This window comes from Bufo gargarizans, chromosome 5, assembly GCF_014858855.1.
Source record: "Bufo gargarizans isolate SCDJY-AF-19 chromosome 5, ASM1485885v1, whole genome shotgun sequence".
Lineage (NCBI taxonomy): Eukaryota > Metazoa > Chordata > Amphibia > Anura > Bufonidae > Bufo > Bufo gargarizans.
In genome coordinates, this window is record NC_058084.1 from 480,839,780 (window position 1) to 480,856,995 (window position 17,216).

General features: G+C 46.3%; 1 protein-coding gene across 1 annotated transcript in view; it reads right to left on the reverse strand.

The window, feature by feature from the left end:
- Window positions 1-17,216, reverse strand: part of CNBD2 (cyclic nucleotide binding domain containing 2) — a 73,769-nt gene that overhangs the window by 46,179 nt on the left and 10,374 nt on the right. The window contains exons 3-4 of the mRNA XM_044295601.1: window positions 13,124-13,188; window positions 12,429-12,581 (exon numbers count right to left, since the gene is read on the reverse strand). Of these exons, the coding sequence (XP_044151536.1) occupies window positions 12,429-12,581; window positions 13,124-13,188 (218 nt within the window). The remainder of the gene's footprint in view (window positions 1-12,428; window positions 12,582-13,123; window positions 13,189-17,216) is intronic.

A 17,216-nucleotide genomic window follows, 5' to 3' on the forward strand; every position in this document is an offset into this window, starting at 1 on the left:
CAGCTGTAGGGGTTATGAAGACCGGCATCTAATAAATGACCTTCACTATTTTCAAGATATATTTTTCTGCTTGCTGAAAGTGAATGGAAGCATTCTTGTTTACACACAGAGGTTAAAAACTCCTCCAGACTTAGGGTCCGCTTACACGACTGTAAGTGTTTTGCGGTGCGTAAACTGCGGATCCGCAAAACAAGGGTACCGGCCATGTGCGGATATGATAGAAATGCTTATTCTTGTCTGCGATTGCAGATAAGAATAGGACTTGCTCTATCTTTTTTGGCGGGGCCACGGAACAGGACTACGGATGCGGACAGCACACAGCCTTGTCCGCATCTTTTGCGGACCCACTGAAAATGCGGAACGGATGCGTACCCAGAAATACGGTAGTGTGAATGGACCCTTAATGTGTCTCACAGCTGAGGGGTTGCTACAATTCAATCAAGTCTAGAAAATCCTCTGGGAGCGGCAGACAGCAGCACAAATCCCGTCTGCTTGTTACATTGTATCAGTCTGGAATCTAGACTGGATACAAATGTAACAAATCCTAAATTGGAATTAGCGATGCCCTTGCGTTTTTTTCCTTAACTCCCATGGAGTTGCACAGGGCCTTTGGGGTGTGCGAACACGCTGGGCACGTCAGGGGTGCTGCAGGGCCAGGGACCGGACCCCAGTGTGACTCCCTCTGATATTCTGGTCTCCTCTCTGCACCTGACAGCTTTACGTCACTATGATCCTGTAGCAGTAAGGTCAAGCAGAGGCACACAGCATTATAAATCAGTACACTGCCCTGCGCTCCCGCAGGTCCAGAACAGAGGATCACACTCACACACACGAGCGTGATTCCTGCAAATGGACTTGCTCATGTGACATAACCCTAAGGCCCCCTGCACACGAACATTTGCACCCCGTGGTCGTGCTGCGGCCCGCAAAATGCAGGCCGCAATGCACGAACACAGTGCATGGGGCAGCCGCAGCGGATAGCGAACCTATCCACTTTAATGGGTCCACGATCCGGCCGTTGCACAAAAAGATAGGACATGTTCTATCTTTTTTTGCGGAACGGAAGTACGGGACGAAACCTCACGGAAGGACTCCGTAGTGCTTCCGTTCCGCACCATTCTGCATTCAAGTGAATGGGTCCACATCCATGATGCGGAATACCCGCAGAACGGCACCCGTGTATTGCAGATCCGCAAATGTGGTCCGCAATACGGCAACGTTTGTGTGCAGGGGGCCTAATAGGGGAAGCTGCAGGATGGTACTATTAGGGGGGCTTCAGGATGGGAAGTTTGTGCACAGGGAGGGTAGTGTGCTGGAGCAGTAAGGAGCCAAAGATATCTGGATGTCATGGTCGGGAGAAGTTGTCATGGTAGTCTAGGCCAGAACAAAAGGAAGAGAAAGTCTGCACTCAGAGAAGATGTCGCCTGTGTGTCAATGGGTATAACTGCACTGTGATATACAGTCTGCAAAGCGCCTGCTTAGAACTGGTGTCTACCATTATATATACAGTGCCTTGCAAAAGTATTCACCCCCCTTGACTTTTCATGTTTTGGTGTCCCACAACCTGGAATTCACATGGATTGTTTGAGGATTTGCATCATGTAATTACAGAACCTGCCGACAACTGAGAAGATGTTTGTTTTTTATTGTGAAGCAAACAACAAATAGGACGAAATAACAGAAAAGGTCAATGTGCAGAACTATTCACCCCCTAAAGTCAGTACTTTGTAGAGCCCCTTTTGCGGCAATCACTGCTCCAAGTCTCTATGAGCAGTCGCCACATCTGACCGCTGGGATTGTTGCCCGTTCCTCCTTGCAGAACTGCTGACAGCTCCTTCAGGTTGGATGTTTGCGCTTGTGAACAGCGATCTTTACGTCTGACCACAGATCTTCTATTGGATTGAGATCTGGGCTGTGACTCGGCCGTTCCAACACATTTCCATGTTTACCCTTAAACCAGTCAGGTGTTGCTTTATACGTGTGTTTGGGGTCATTGTCCTGCTGGAAGGTGAACCTCTGTCCAGCCTCAGGTCACGCACAGAGTGGGGCAGGTTCTGCTCAGGAATATCCCTGTATTTAGCACCATCCATCTCTCCCTCCACTCTGACCAGTTTCCCAGTCCCGTCCCCCAGTATGATGCTGCCACCACCAGGTCTCACTGTGGGGATGGTGTTCTTTGGGTGATGTGATGTGTTGGGTTTGCGCCAGACATAGCGTTTTCTTTTTATGGCCGAAAAGTTACATTTTAGTCTCCTGAGACCAGAGCCCCTTCCTCCATACATTTTCAGAGTCTCCCACAGGCCTTTTCGCAAACTCACAACGCGCCTTATTGTTTTTAGCTGACAGTAAAGGCTTCTTCTGACCACTCTGCCATAAAGCCCAACTCTATGGAGCGTACGGCTTATTGTCGTCCTCTGTACAGATCCTCCAGTCTCTGCTGTGGAACTCTGCAGCTCCTCCAGGGTCACCTTAGGTCTCTGTGCTGCCTCTCTGATTAATGCCCTCCTTGCCCGGTCCGTGAGGTTTGGTGGGCGGCCGTCTCTTGGCAGGTTTGCTGTTGTGCCATGTTCTTTCCATCTGGTTATGACAGATTTGATGGTGCTCCTGGGGATCATTAAAGATTTGGATATTTTTTTATAACCTAACTCTGACTTGTACTTCTCAACAACATTGTCCCTTACTTGTTTGGAGAGTTCCTCGGTCTTCATGGCAGTGTTTGGTCAGTGATGCCTCTTGCTTAGGTGTTGCAGCCTCTGGGGTGTATATGTAATGACAGATGATGTGACACTTAGATTGCACACAGGTGACATCACTTCACTAATTATGTGACTTCTGAAGGTAATTGGTTGCACCAGAGCTTTTTATGGGCTTCCTAACAAAGGGGGTGAATACATACGCACAGGACAATTTTCTGTTTTCTATTTCTAAACAATAGTTTTATTTATATATATTTCTCATTTCACTTCTCCGACTTAGACGATTGTGTTCTGATCCGTCACATACAATTCAGATTAACAAAGATTGAACTTAAAGCTGTAATGTAACAAAACACAAAAAAAGTCAAGGGGTGAATACTTTTGCAAGGCACTGTATATGACGGTAGTATTGTTGTTTTTTCAGCATATTTATGAAATTATTACTGGAGATAATAACAGAAGTTAAATGATGTAGTGGTATAATTTAGTAAACATATGGTGGCGGTATTATACAGTCACTATGTATTGCAATATGCAATCCTGGTGCGAAGGTAATGGTAGTAGACATGGTGTGGTAGTATTATTTGGTAACAGTATGCTGGTATTATTAAGATACTATATAGTGGCAATATGCAGTCATTAGGCGGGGGTATTACTTTCTACAGTATGCTGGTGTTGTTCATTTACTATATTAGGGCTCTTTCACACCTGCGTTCTTGTCTTCCGGCATAGAGTTCCGTCGTCGGGGCTCTATGCCGGAAGAATCCTGATCAGGATTATCCTAATGCATTCTGAATGGACAGTCCGTCCTTCAGGATGCATCAGGATGTCTTCCGTTCCGGAACGGAACGTTTTTTGGCCGCAGCAAATAGCGCAGCATGCTGTGCTTTTTGCTCCGGCCAAAAATCCGGAACACTTGCCGCAAGGCCGGATCCGGAACGAATGCCCATTGAAAGGCATTGATCCGGATCCGGCCTTAAGCTAAACGTCGTTTCGGCGCATTGCCGGATGCGACGTTTAGCTTTTTCTCAATGGTTACCATGTCTGCAAGGACGCTAAAGTCCTGGCAGCCATGGTAAAGTGGAGCGGGGAAGCAGTATACTTACCATCCGTGCGGCTCCCGCAACGCCCCAGGCGCATGGATGACGTGATCGCATGGATCACATGATCCATGCGCATGGGGCGCTCTGACGTCACTCTGGAGCGCCCCGGGAGCCGCACGGATGGTAAGTATGCTGCTCCCCTGCTCCCCCGCTCCTACTATGGCAACCAGGACTTTAATAGCGTCCTGGCTGCCATAGTAACACTGAAAGCATTTTGAAGATGGATCCGTCTTCAAATGCTTTCAGTACACTTGCGTTTTTCCGGATCCGGCGTGTAATTCCGGCAAGTGGAGTACACGCCGGATCCGGACAACGCAAGTGTGAAAGAGGCCTAAGATAATATGTGGTCATGGTGTGACGGTATTATTTGGCACAGTATTATGCTGTAAACTGTAGAATTAAGGCTGGGCTTTGACGATCAGGATTTCTATGAAGTCTTTGACACCAAAAACCAGGAGTGGATCCAAAAAGATCCTGGTGGGAGTGTGGTAGCTTCTGTGTAATATGAACAGCTGTATCCGCCTATTATTTATTGGGCTTCGAGGGCCTCATTCCATTCTTCTACGGTGAGTTGCGGAATGTTGTTATTTCATTTACTTTCAATATTCAATGGAGTCGGGGACATTTTAATGTTTATGAGATGTGTGTATAGAGAGGACACAATACCTCTAGGGCCCTGTGTCTTCAATATTCCTATTAGTGGGTATAGTGATATAGCTTTATTAATGCTCCCAAATTGTGCCGATAGGGCGTGCCTAATCTGTAGGAATCTGAAGAATGGAGTTCGAGGGACTCCTCAAATTTTTATTGTATTTGGGTAAAGGAGTACAAAACCCAATTTTCATATAAATCTCCTACAGTTAATACCCTGTATGCCCCCCAAGATACTGCTCCGTCATGGCTCATTCAGTGTGGGAACATGGGATTCTCCTATAAGGGCAGCGCATCGGGAAAATCATTATAGGATTGTAGCTTCGCCGCCTTCCATACCTGATGCACCAGTCTATGCAGCGGTAAAGCCTTCCTGGTAAATATTTGTATGCTTTCCAGTACCGGCCATGAGGAGTGTAATTGTAAGTACTCCTGCAGATGGGGTCCGCAGCCAGTGTATTAGGTACCTACGTTGGCCTGCTAAAAAATATAAGAAGAAATCAGGTAAAGACGCTCCTCCCTGTATTTTTGTTTTCTTCAAGGTATGAATTGCTAATTTCCGCCTAGCCTTCCCTCAAAAGAAGCTCCTAGGTACAGGTGCGCTAGCATGTTCCAGTAAGTACAGGCCCTTAGGTAATAGAACCATTTTAATGAGATTTACTCGTCCCATAATTCATAAGGGAAGATTTTTACATGAACTAAATTTTTCTGCAAATAACACCTCTAGGGGGCGCTATATTCGTAAATACCTAAATATTTAAAGGGAACCTGTCACCGGAATTTTGTGTATAGAGGTGAGGACATGGGCTGCTAGATGGCCACTAGCACATCCGCAATATCCAGTCCCCATAGCTCTGTGTGCTTTTATTGTGTAAAAAATAACGATTTGATACATATGCAAATAAACCTGAGATGAGTCCTGTATGTGAGATGATAGAAAGTTTGGAACCGCGCTGCTTTAGACTAGATTCCCCGGTCACTGATGGATGGCATTGGACTCCAAAACCTTTCCTTATCACCCCAACAAGGTCCGGTCTTCCACAGACAGTAGCCTCTATGAGGTTCAAAAGAATAGGCAAGATAGTGAAGCACCCTTTGTCAATTGTTTTTAAAACGTTTTAATCTACTCACAAGAGTTGTTCAACAAAAAGCATGTAACAGTATCGTTTTAAGATCGTCTCGTTCCTGCCCGACCCGGGTTTCGCTGCCTCGCTTCTTCAGGGGCGAACTGCGCATATGCGCATTAGGGCTCTTTAAATAGCCCAGCTTGTCTCATTGCATCACTCAATGCTTATCCAGATCGTATCCGGAAAATACACAACACAGTTTTACATTGTACACTTTCAAAAACAGCATTATTTTTATCAAGATATTTACTATAATCAACCTGATCATAATCCATAACCACTCTTTTCTTATAACACAGTTTCACTATTATCGGCCTGATCGTAATCCATGACCACTCTTTCTTTATACCACAGTTCCACCTAATGGCTACATCTTCTCAAAACACACATTTTTCAAATCACTATTGTATATTATTCTCTCATCTCGTAGTCTTATTCCTCATCTTCTAATATCCCTTATATCTATCAATATTCGGGTTATCGTCATATAAGTTCCACCCTCTCCTGGAGCGTCATTCGAGTCCACCCGATCCCGCCTTCCTCATTACCTCTACCGCATCACACTGTAACGCCGCCCTATCAGGGCAATCCCACCCCTTGACGTCACTCGAAGGTCCTCAAAAGGCGAGATGGGGAGGAATCAAATAGCGCAACCAGGCTGAGTTGTTTCACAATATACACGGTTTCAGATCAAATTCAATGTTTAACCCACCTGGCTGCAGAGTTCCTAACTGATAGATCCACTCAACCTCTTTTTTATTTATTTGTGCCAGTGAATCCCCTCCTCGCCAATGTGGCTTAACGATCTCAACTCCAGCAAATTTCAAACCCCGCGGGTTTTTCTCATGTGCAAATTTGAAATGGGCTGATACACTATGGGTAATTAGACCTTTTTTAATGTTTCGTAGGTGTTCTTGTATTCGAACCTTAAGCTTCCTTATTGTCCTGCCCACGTACTGGAGCCCACATGGGCACTCCAGTACGTATATGATGTTCTCATTTTCGCATGAACAATTCCCTCTTATACGGAATTCCCTTCCATTTTGATTGGATATTATGTTCTTACTATTCCTCTGGCGTTCCTTTGTATTCCGGTTTTTGCATCCTGCGCAAAATCCACACCAGGTAAATTTTCCTCCCTCCTTATTTATTTTAATATTTACCGGAGGTATGGCGCTATGTACGAGCTTTGTTTTAATACTGGCCGCTTTTTTAAAAATAAAGGAGGGGTTGTCTGGTATGATCTTTCCTAAAACTGGATCATTCTTCAATGTCCCCCAGTTCTTTTTCACCATTTTTTTGATATTGTCAGACATGGAGCAATACTTTGTCACAAATGAAAACTTATAGTCCCTATTCTCTTTTTTCACTATTCTTCTTGTACTTTCGCTTTCTTCCTTTTTTTCTTTTTCCACAATGTTTATGCATACGTCCAGATCCGCCTCATCATAACCCCTTTCAACAAATCTGTTCTTTAATATGTTGCTCTGTGATCTATATTCTTCCATTTTTGTGCAATTACGGGCCATCCTCTTGAACTGTCCCTTTGGGATATTCTTGAGCCACGGCCCGTAATGGCAACTAGTCACATCAATATAGGAGTTAACATCTGTCTCCTTAAAGTATGAACTGGTTAGGAATTGGCCGTCTTCTATCCGTATGCATAAATCTAGGAAATTAACTGAACTGTTACTAATTTCCCCCACAAATCTCAGATTCCAGTGGTTGTTATTCAATTGACAAATAAAGGACTCAAGACCTTCTCTCTCTCCTTCCCACACCAGGAGACAGTCATCAATATACCTCCTCCAGAAGGTCAGTTTACCTCCTGGGGTATCTGCTCCTAGTGTGGGAAGGATGGTGGTCTCTTCCCATGCCCCCATAAAAATGTTGGCAAAACTTGGGGCGAATTTCGCCCCCATCGCCGTACCGATACACTGTACATAGTGTGAATCAATACACCAGAAATAGTTATGATCAAGGCAGTAACTGAGGCATTCCATGATAAACATTCCCTGTAGTTTCCCTATTTTCACATCTTTTTTAATCCTGTTTCCCACAGCTTCCATCCCTAAATTCTTCGGGATAACAGTGTATAACGATGCCACATCTATTGTGGCCATCCAAGTATTAGTGGTGGGGGGACTTAGATCTTTAATTAGTTCCAACACAGCCCCAGTATCTTTTAAATGCAAGGGATTCTGCACCACATATCCCTGTAAATGGAAATCGATATACTCAGTAACTCTGCATGTTAATGAGTTAAGGCCCGAAATTATCGGCCTTCCCAGGGGGTCAATTGGGTTTTTATGTACCTTTGGCAAGTGATATATCACTGGTACTACCGGAAAGGGAACAGTAAGGTATTCATACTCTTTTTTATCTAATATCCCCTTTTTAAAACCCTCTCTCAGGATTCCATCAAGAATCTTTTTATATTCCTGAGTAGGGTTACTTTTCAGTTTTTTATAAGTAGTTACGTCCGATACCAATCTTGCCATTTCTATCTCATATTTTTCTTTGTTCATTACAACCACCCCTCCCACTTTGTCGGCCGGCTTAATTATTAAATCTGGATTTCTTTCAAGGTCTTTAAGGGCTTTTCTTTCTTTATAACTGAGATTCTGTTTCACCTTATTCGTATCCATCTCTTCTAACTCTTTTAACAGGCCTGTTTTGAAGGCCTCCACACATTCGTTATTCCGATTTTTTGGGAAAAACTTTGATTTTTCTTTCATGTGTGTATGTACAATCCCTTCTTTTTCTTCAGCCTGTATGCCTAATTCTACAGAGTTTCTATTTTGTGGTGCAGGATTATTAATCCAATATTTGGCCATATTAATTTTCCGAATGAACTTATGAATATCAAGAAATGCCTCAAATTTGTTAATCTTCTGGTTGGGGGCATATTTTAGGCCCCTACTCAGAACATTCTTTTCTCCCTCTGTTAGAATATGATCACTTAAGTTAAATATTCCTATGTTTCCTTGATCTTTTTGGTTTTTGGGCTCATTCTTCCTCTTTCCCTTTCCCCGTCCTCCTCTACTAAACTTCTTTTTTGCGGTGTCCTTATTATCGGGTCTTTTACCTCTCCCTCCCTCTGGACTCCTTTTATACTCTGATGGGGAAAATTTTGTTCATTGTGTTGTTTATAATTAGGTCTTTTACTTTCACTATTATCACTCTTTTGGTTATCACCATAGTTTCTATCTACCTGTTGTCCAGGGCCGGCGTCATAACCCGGCATCCCCGGGCAAGTGCCGGGGCCCAATGCTCCTGGGGGGGCCCACTGAGCTGCTATGAGCACTTCCATCAATACAGATGGGAGCTCTCACTGCTGTCACTTCACTTACGCAGTACCCCTCTGGTGGGGCCCTCTGAGCTGCAGAGACTCAGACACGCCCCCTCTACACAGGACACGCCCCCTCCACACAGGACACACGCTGCCTGAGGAGAGAGACCGAGAGCTGGAGCTGGAGCTGAAGACAGTCTGTGAGTGAGTCTGCAGTCTGCACTGTGAATGTCTCTTGGGACAGAAGGGGGGGTCTCTTCGATCGGCTGCTGCTTCATTCTATTTAGTTGTGTTACTGTTTCATTAAGCAGTTTGCCCCCATGACACCTGCCCCCCCCCCCCCCCCCATATCCTGTCCTATCTCATCCTCATGGGGCCCCTGCTGTCTCCTTTCCTCCCTCATGTATCCAGAGCTCCTGTTTCACCCTCCTATCTCCTATTGCTGCCCTGCACAGACCTCCTGCCCCTACTTCTTGTATGAATCCCCCTCAGAGCCCCTTCCACCTACTTGCTGTGTCCACCCCTCCTGTCCACCCAGGGCCCCTGTCTCACTCCTCTGCCTCTCATTATGGTGGCATCTGAACAGCATTCACCATAAGGACCTTCTAACGTCACAGGGTCATGTGACTGTGCCCCCCACCCCGTACTGTGCCCCTTTATACCCTGCATTGTGCCCTCTTACCACACCCTGTCCAGTGTCCATAGTCATTCCCTGTACTGTGCCCTCTTATACCCTTTTATCCGGTCACTGTATGGTGGTTTTATCATTGTATGGCGGTGTTATCACTATATGGCGGTGGTATCCAATAACTGCATGGCCATAACTGTATCCCTTTCCCTGCCCACGCCATCCTTTTTTAGACCTGGCATGAGCGGGAAAAGATACAGATTGCGGTGCTAAGGACCTTTGTGCCACCGTGTCAGAAATACGCCTAAGTCTAGTTTCACACTAGCGTTCGTTGGTCCGCTCGTGAGCTCCGTTTGAAGGGGCTCACGAGCGGACCCGAACGGATCCGTCCAGCCCTGATGCAGTCTGAATGGATGCGGATCCGCTCAGACTGCATCAGTCTGGCGGCGTTCAGCCTCCGCTCCGCTCAGCAGGCGGACACCTGAACGCTGCTTGCAGCGTTCGGGTGTCCGCCTGGCCGTGCGGAGGCATGCGGATCCGTCCAGACTTACAATGTAAGTCAATGGGGACGGATCCGTTTGAAGATGCCACAATATGGCTCAATCTTCAAGCGGATCCGTCCCCCATTGACTTTCAATGTAAAAGTCTGGACGGATCTGCTCAGGCTAATTTCACACTTAGCTTTTTTTTTGCCAATTTAATGCAGACGGATCCGTTCTGAACGGAGCCTCCGTCTGCATTAATATGATCGGATCCGTTCAGAACGGATCCGATCGAACGCTAGTGTGAAAGTAGCCTAAGGCTACTTTCACACCTGCGTTTAGGTGCGGATTCGTCTGGTATCTGCACAGACGGATCCGCACCTATAATGCAAACGCTTACATCCGTTCAGAACGTATACGTTTGCATGATAATGCAAACGGATCCGTTTAGACTTTACATTGAAAGTCAATGGGGGACGGATCCGTTTGAAAATTGAGCCATATTGTGTCAACTTCAAACGGATCCGTCCCCATTGACTTACATTGTAAGTCTGGATGGATCCGCGCGCCTCCGCACGGCCAGGCGGACACCCGAACGCTGCAAGCAGCGTTCAGGTGTCCGCCTGCTGAGCGGAGCGGAGGACAGACTGTGCCAGACTGATGCATTCTGAGCGGATCCGCATCCACTCAGAATGCATTAGGGCTGGACGAATCCGTTCGGGGCCGCTTGTGAGAGCCTTCAAACGGAACTCACAAGCGGAGCCCCGAACGCAAGTGTGAAAGTAGCCTAACAGACGTATTTCTATGTAATAAATGACCCCCTAATTGTATTATTATTTGGGGGTAGGGCTAATATCTTTATATTATATGGATTCTAGTGTATTATACTGTGCCCTGTATTTCCCAGTAGAAAATGATCCTTGGGAAGCACAGTCCTCACCCCTGACCACCAGGACCAGGCAGCGCTCTGTCAGTACATGGCGGCCTCCCCTCTCCGCCACGCTGCTCTGCTGTGTACTGGGGCTTATTCTGACACTAGGGCTGGGTTCACATCCCATTTGTGCCATCCATTTAATGTATACCAAAAATGTATGCGTTACCAGATGCCTCAGACTGATGCCGTACAGTGGCGTCCGGTCACCATACAGTTCCATTGTAAAAAACCATATACGTTAACGTATGCATTTTTTACTTGACTCTGCAGGATACAAAAACGTGGAGCGCTGCACATTTGTATACATCAAACCGATAGGAAAACGTGATGTGAACACACATTGGGGAGGAGGGGGGCGTACTAAAATTTGCTGTGGGGCCCAGTCAGTTCCAGCTACATCACTGCACATCTCCTTCTCTCCTCCAGGCCGGGCTCACTGCTGCAGCGGGCCGGAGGAGAGAAAGAGCGCAGGGAGCTGCGGTTAGTGATGGACAGGACGACCAGCTCCCCTGCAATGATAGGTATGTGAGGGGGCCACTGGGGGGTCATTCATCATACTGTGAGGGCCCCTTACACAGTATAATGACTCCCAGTGCCCCCCATTTAGTATAACGATCCCCATTGACCCTCCATTTAGCATAATGACCACCAGAGCCCCCATTAAATATAATAACCCCTCGTGCCCCCTCCATACAGTATAACCCCCAGTGTGGGGGCGACTGGGGGTCATTATTCTGCATGGAGTGTCGCTGTGGGGTCATTATACTGTGAGGGCCCTTTACATAGTATAATGACCCTCAGTGTCCCCCATTTAGTATAATGACCCCCAGAGCCCCCTCCATACAGTATTCCCCCAGTGTGGGGGCTACTGGGGGTCATTATTCTGAATGGGGGCGACTGGGGGTTATTATTCTGAATGCAGGGCCACAGGTGGTCATAATACGGGGGGGGGGGGGAATTGGGGGTTCATTATACTGTGTGAAGGGCCACTAGTAGTCATTATACTGTGTGAAGGGCCACTAGTAGTCATTATACTGTATAGGGGTCACTGGGGGTCATTATACCGTGTGGGAGCCACAGGGGGACATGTCAATGTAAAAAAATGCCTCACGGGGGCCCACTGGGATTTATCGCCCAAGGGCCCACATGAACCTGGAGCCAGCCCTGCTGTTGTCCTCCTTCATAATTATTCATTCTATAGTTTTCTTGTGATCTCCATTTTGGTTTCCCCCTGTATCCTCCTCCCTGGTATGACTGTTTATACGGCTGTCTGTATGGATATCCTCTATATCCATTATTTTGTTCATAATTCCCACTATATTGATCTCCTCTATAGCTATGGTCGTAATTGCTACCCTGGTAACCAGCATAATTTTGCTGGTATACATGGTTCTGCTGGTACGAGTAGTCATTCCCATTCTCAAAATTTGGTTCGAATACATGTGCGCTTTCTCTATTCGGTTGATATGTATATTCATAGTTTCTATTGTATTGCCCATAATTCTGCTGTGGTACGTGGTTATTATGCTGCTGATTGTACTTAAAAGCCTTTTGTCTCCCAACTCCATTTTCTGCTTTCCTAAAACCTTCAGTGTAGTATCCTTGTTTAGGATTACTAGCACTGGAATTATCCACATTTCCCGTTTCTAAAATAGTCTCCCCATAGGCCTGTTAAAAGAGTTAGAAGAGATGGATACGAATAAGGTGAAACAGAATCTCAGTTATAAAGAAAGAAAAGCCCTTAAAGACCTTGAAAGAAATCCAGATTTAATAATTAAGCCGGCCGACAAAGTGGGAGGGGTGGTTGTAATGAACAAAGAAAAATATGAGATAGAAATGGCAAGATTGGTATCGGACGTAACTACTTATAAAAAACTGAAAAGTAACCCTACTCAGGAATATAAAAAGATTCTTGATGGAATCCTGAGAGAGGGTTTTAAAAAGGGGATATTAGATAAAAAAGAGTATGAATACCTTACTGTTCCCTTTCCGGTAGTACCAGTGATATATCACTTGCCAAAGGTACATAAAAACCCAATTGACCCCCTGGGAAGGCCGATAATTTCGGGCCTTAACTCATTAACATGCAGAGTTACTGAGTATATCGATTTCCATTTACAGGGATATGTGGTGCAGAATCCCTTGCATTTAAAAGATACTGGGGCTGTGTTGGAACTAATTAAAGATCTAAGTCCCCCCACCACTAATACTTGGATGGCCACAATAGATGTGGCATCGTTATACACTGTTATCCCGAAGAATTTAGGGATGGAAGCTGTGGGAAACAGGATTAAAAAAGATGTGAAAATAGGGAAACTACAGGGAATGTTTATCATGGAATGCCTCAGTTACTGCCTTGATCATAACTATTTCTGGTGTATTGATTCACACTATGTACAGTGTATCGGTACGGCGATGGGGGCGAAATTCGCCCCAAGTTTTGCCAACATTTTTATGGGGGCATGGGAAGAGACCACCATCCTTCCCACACTAGGAGCAGATACCCCAGGAGGTAAACTGACCTTCTGGAGGAGGTATATTGATGACTGTCTCCTGGTGTGGGAAGGAGAGAGAGAAGGTCTTGAGTCCTTTATTTGTCAATTGAATAACAACCACTGGAATCTGAGATTTGTGGGGGAAATTAGTAACAGTTCAGTTAATTTCCTAGATTTATGCATACGGATAGAAGACGGCCAATTCCTAACCAGTTCATACTTTAAGGAGACAGATGTTAACTCCTATATTGATGTGACTAGTTGCCATTACGGGCCGTGGCTCAAGAATATCCCAAAGGGACAGTTCAAGAGGATGGCCCGTAATTGCACAAAAATGGAAGAATATAGATCACAGAGCAACATATTAAAGAACAGATTTGTTGAAAGGGGTTATGATGAGGCGGATCTGGACGTATGCATAAACATTGTGGAAAAAGAAAAAAAGGAAGAAAGCGAAAGTACAAGAAGAATAGTGAAAAAAGAGAATAGGGACTATAAGTTTTCATTTGTGACAAAGTATTGCTCCATGTCTGACAATATCAAAAAAATGGTGAAAAAGAACTGGGGGACATTGAAGAATGATCCAGTTTTAGGAAAGATCATACCAGACAACCCCTCCTTTATTTTAAAAAAAGCGGCCAGTATTAAAACAAAGCTCGTACATAGCGCCATACCTCCGGTAAATATTAAAATAAATAAGGAGGGAGGAAAATTTACCTGGTGTGGATTTTGCGCAGGATGCAAAAACCGGAATACAAAGGAACGCCAGAGGAATAGTAAGAACATAATATCCAATCAAAATGGAAGGGAATTCCGTATAAGAGGGAATTGTTCATGCGAAAATGAGAACATCATATACGTACTGGAGTGCCCATGTGGGCTCCAGTACGTGGGCAGGACAATAAGGAAGCTAAAGGTTCGAATACAAGAACACCTACGAAACATTAAAAAAGGTCTAAGTACCCATAGTGTATCAGCCCATTTCAAATTTGCACATGAGAAAAACCCGCGGGGTTTGAAATTTGCTGGAGTTGAGATCGTTAAGCCACATTGGCGAGGAGGGGATTCACTGGCACAAATAAATAAAAAAGAGGTTGAGTGGATCTATCAGTTAGGAACTCTGCAGCCAGGTGGGTTAAACATTGAATTTGATCTGAAACCGTGTATATTGTGAAACAACTCAGCCTGGTTGCGCTATTTGATTCCTCCCCATCTCGCCTTTTGAGGACCTTCGAGTGACGTCAAGGGGTGGGATTGCCCTGATAGGGCGGCGTTACAGTGTGATGCGGTAGAGGTAATGAGGAAGGCGGGATCGGGTGGACTCGAATGACGCTCCAGGAGAGGGTGGAACTTATATGACGATAACCCGAATATTGATAGATATAAGGGATATTAGAAGATGAGGAATAAGACTACGAGATGAGAGAATAATATACAATAGTGATTTGAAAAATGTGTGTTTTGAGAAGATGTAGCCATTAGGTGGAACTGTGGTATAAAGAAAGAGTGGTCATGGATTACGATCAGGCCGATAATAGTGAAACTGTGTTATAAGAAAAGAGTGGTTATGGATTATGATCAGGTTGATTATAGTAAATATCTTGATAAAAATAATGCTGTTTTTGAAAGTGTACAATGTAAAACTGTGTTGTGTATTTTCCGGATACGATCTGGATAAGCATTGAGTGATGCAATGAGACAAGCTGGGCTATTTAAAGAGCCCTAATGCGCATATGCGCAGTTCGCCCCTGAAGAAGCGAGGCAGCGAAACCCGGGTCGGGCAGGAACGAGACGATCTTAAAACGATACTGTTACATGCTTTTTGTTGAACAACTCTTGTGAGTAGATTAAAACGTTTTAAAACCAATTGACAAAGGGTGCTTCACTATCTTGCCTATTCTTTTGAACCTCATAGAGGCTACTGTCTGTGGAAGACCGGACCTTGTTGGGGTGATAAGGAAAGGTTTTGGAGTCCAATGCCATCCATCAGTGACCGGGGAATCTAGTCTAAAGCAGCGCGGTTCCAAACTTTCTATTACCTGTACTAAGTGTGAACACCTACCACACTATCCCGGAGCCTGCAGCAGCGCAAGTATTTGCCTTTATTGGGACTCAGGACTGACTTGCATTGTGTGTTTTTTCTGAACTGTATGTGAGATGAGTCAGGGACAGGACTCATCTCAGGTTAATTTGCATATGTATCAATTAGTTTTTTTTTACACAATAAAAGCACACAGAGCTATGGGGACTGGATATTGCGGATGTGCTAGCGGCCATCTAGCAACCCATGTCCTCAGCTCTATACCCAAAATCCCAGTGACAGGTTCCCTTTAAACTGGTCTACTTACTGGGAGATTACAATATGTATGTAGCCAGTCATGTGTCCAAAGGGGCATTAAAGGGAGTCTGTCACCTAATCTGAGCCTTTTAGGCCGCTCAGATCAGGTTATAGACTCCTTTGCCCACATTACAATGGTACCTTTATTTGTGCTGTCCCTCGCCGAGATCTTCCCAAAAAGACTTTTAAAACGTATGCTAAGGGGTGGCGTTACTGCAGCAAGTGCCCAGGGGTGGCGTTACTGCAGCAAGTGCCCAGGGGTGGCGTTACTGCAGCAAGTGCCCAGGGGTGGCGTTACTGCAGCAAGTGCCCAGGGGTGGCGTTACTGCAGCAAGTGCCCAGGGGTGGCGTTACTGCAGCAAGTGCCCAGGGGCGGCGTTACTGCAGCAAGTGCCCAGGGGCGGCGTTACTGCAGCAAGTGCCCAGGGGCGGCGTTACTGCAGCAAGTGCCCAGGGGCGGCGTTACTGCAGCAAGTGCCCAGGGGTGGCGTTACTGCAGCAAGTGCCCAGGGGTGGCGTTACTGCAGCAAGTGCCCAGGGGCGGCGTTACTGCAGCAAGTGCCCAGGGGTGGCGTTACTGCAGCAAGTGCCCAGGGGCGGCGTTACTGCAGCAAGTGCCCAGGGGCGGCGTTACTGCAGCAAGTGCCCAGGGGCGGCGTTACTGCAGCAAGTGCCCAGGGGTGGCGTTACTGCAGCAAGTGCCCAGGGGCGGCGTTACTGCAGCAAGTGCCCAGGGGCAGCGTTACTGCAGCAAGTGCCCAGGGGCTGCGTTACTGCAGCAAGTGCCCAGGGGCGGCGTTACTGCAGCAAGTGCCCAGGGGTGGCGTTACTGCAGCAAGTGCCCAGGGGTGGCGTTACTGCAGCAAGTGCCCAGGGGCGGCGTTACTGCAGCAAGTGCCCAGGGGTGGCGTTACTGCAGCAAGTGCCCAAGCCCCTCGGCAATGTGCCCAGAAAACCACACCTATTTCACCCCTCTGGCCCGCCCTCCTTTCCTATTATTACCTCCTCATCTACCTCACAAATCTCGCGCCTGCTAGAGGAAAGACGCTGCTGCGCCGACCCGCCCCTTCATTGGCTTCACTGCAGTCCTCTGCAGCGGCTGGTTATTTCTGCCCGCTGGATTTTGAGCTACGGACTGGCGCATGCGCAGTCCAACTCCCTGTTCCTCTGCCCATAATGGGCACAGCAGTGCACAGGTGCAGGACGAGTGTGGAGCGGCGCAGGAGCGAGATTTGTGAGGGAGAGGAGGAGGTAATAATAGGAAAGGAGGGCGGGCCAGAGAGGTGAAAGAGGTGTGGTTTTCTGGGCACATCGCCGAAGGGCCTGGGCACTTGCTGCAGTAACGCCGCCCCTGGGCACTTGCTGCAGTAACGCCGCCCCTGGGCACTTGCCGAACCTCATTAGCATAAGTTTTAAAAGTCTTTTTTGGACAATTTCGGCGAGGGACAGCACAAATAAAGGTACCATTGT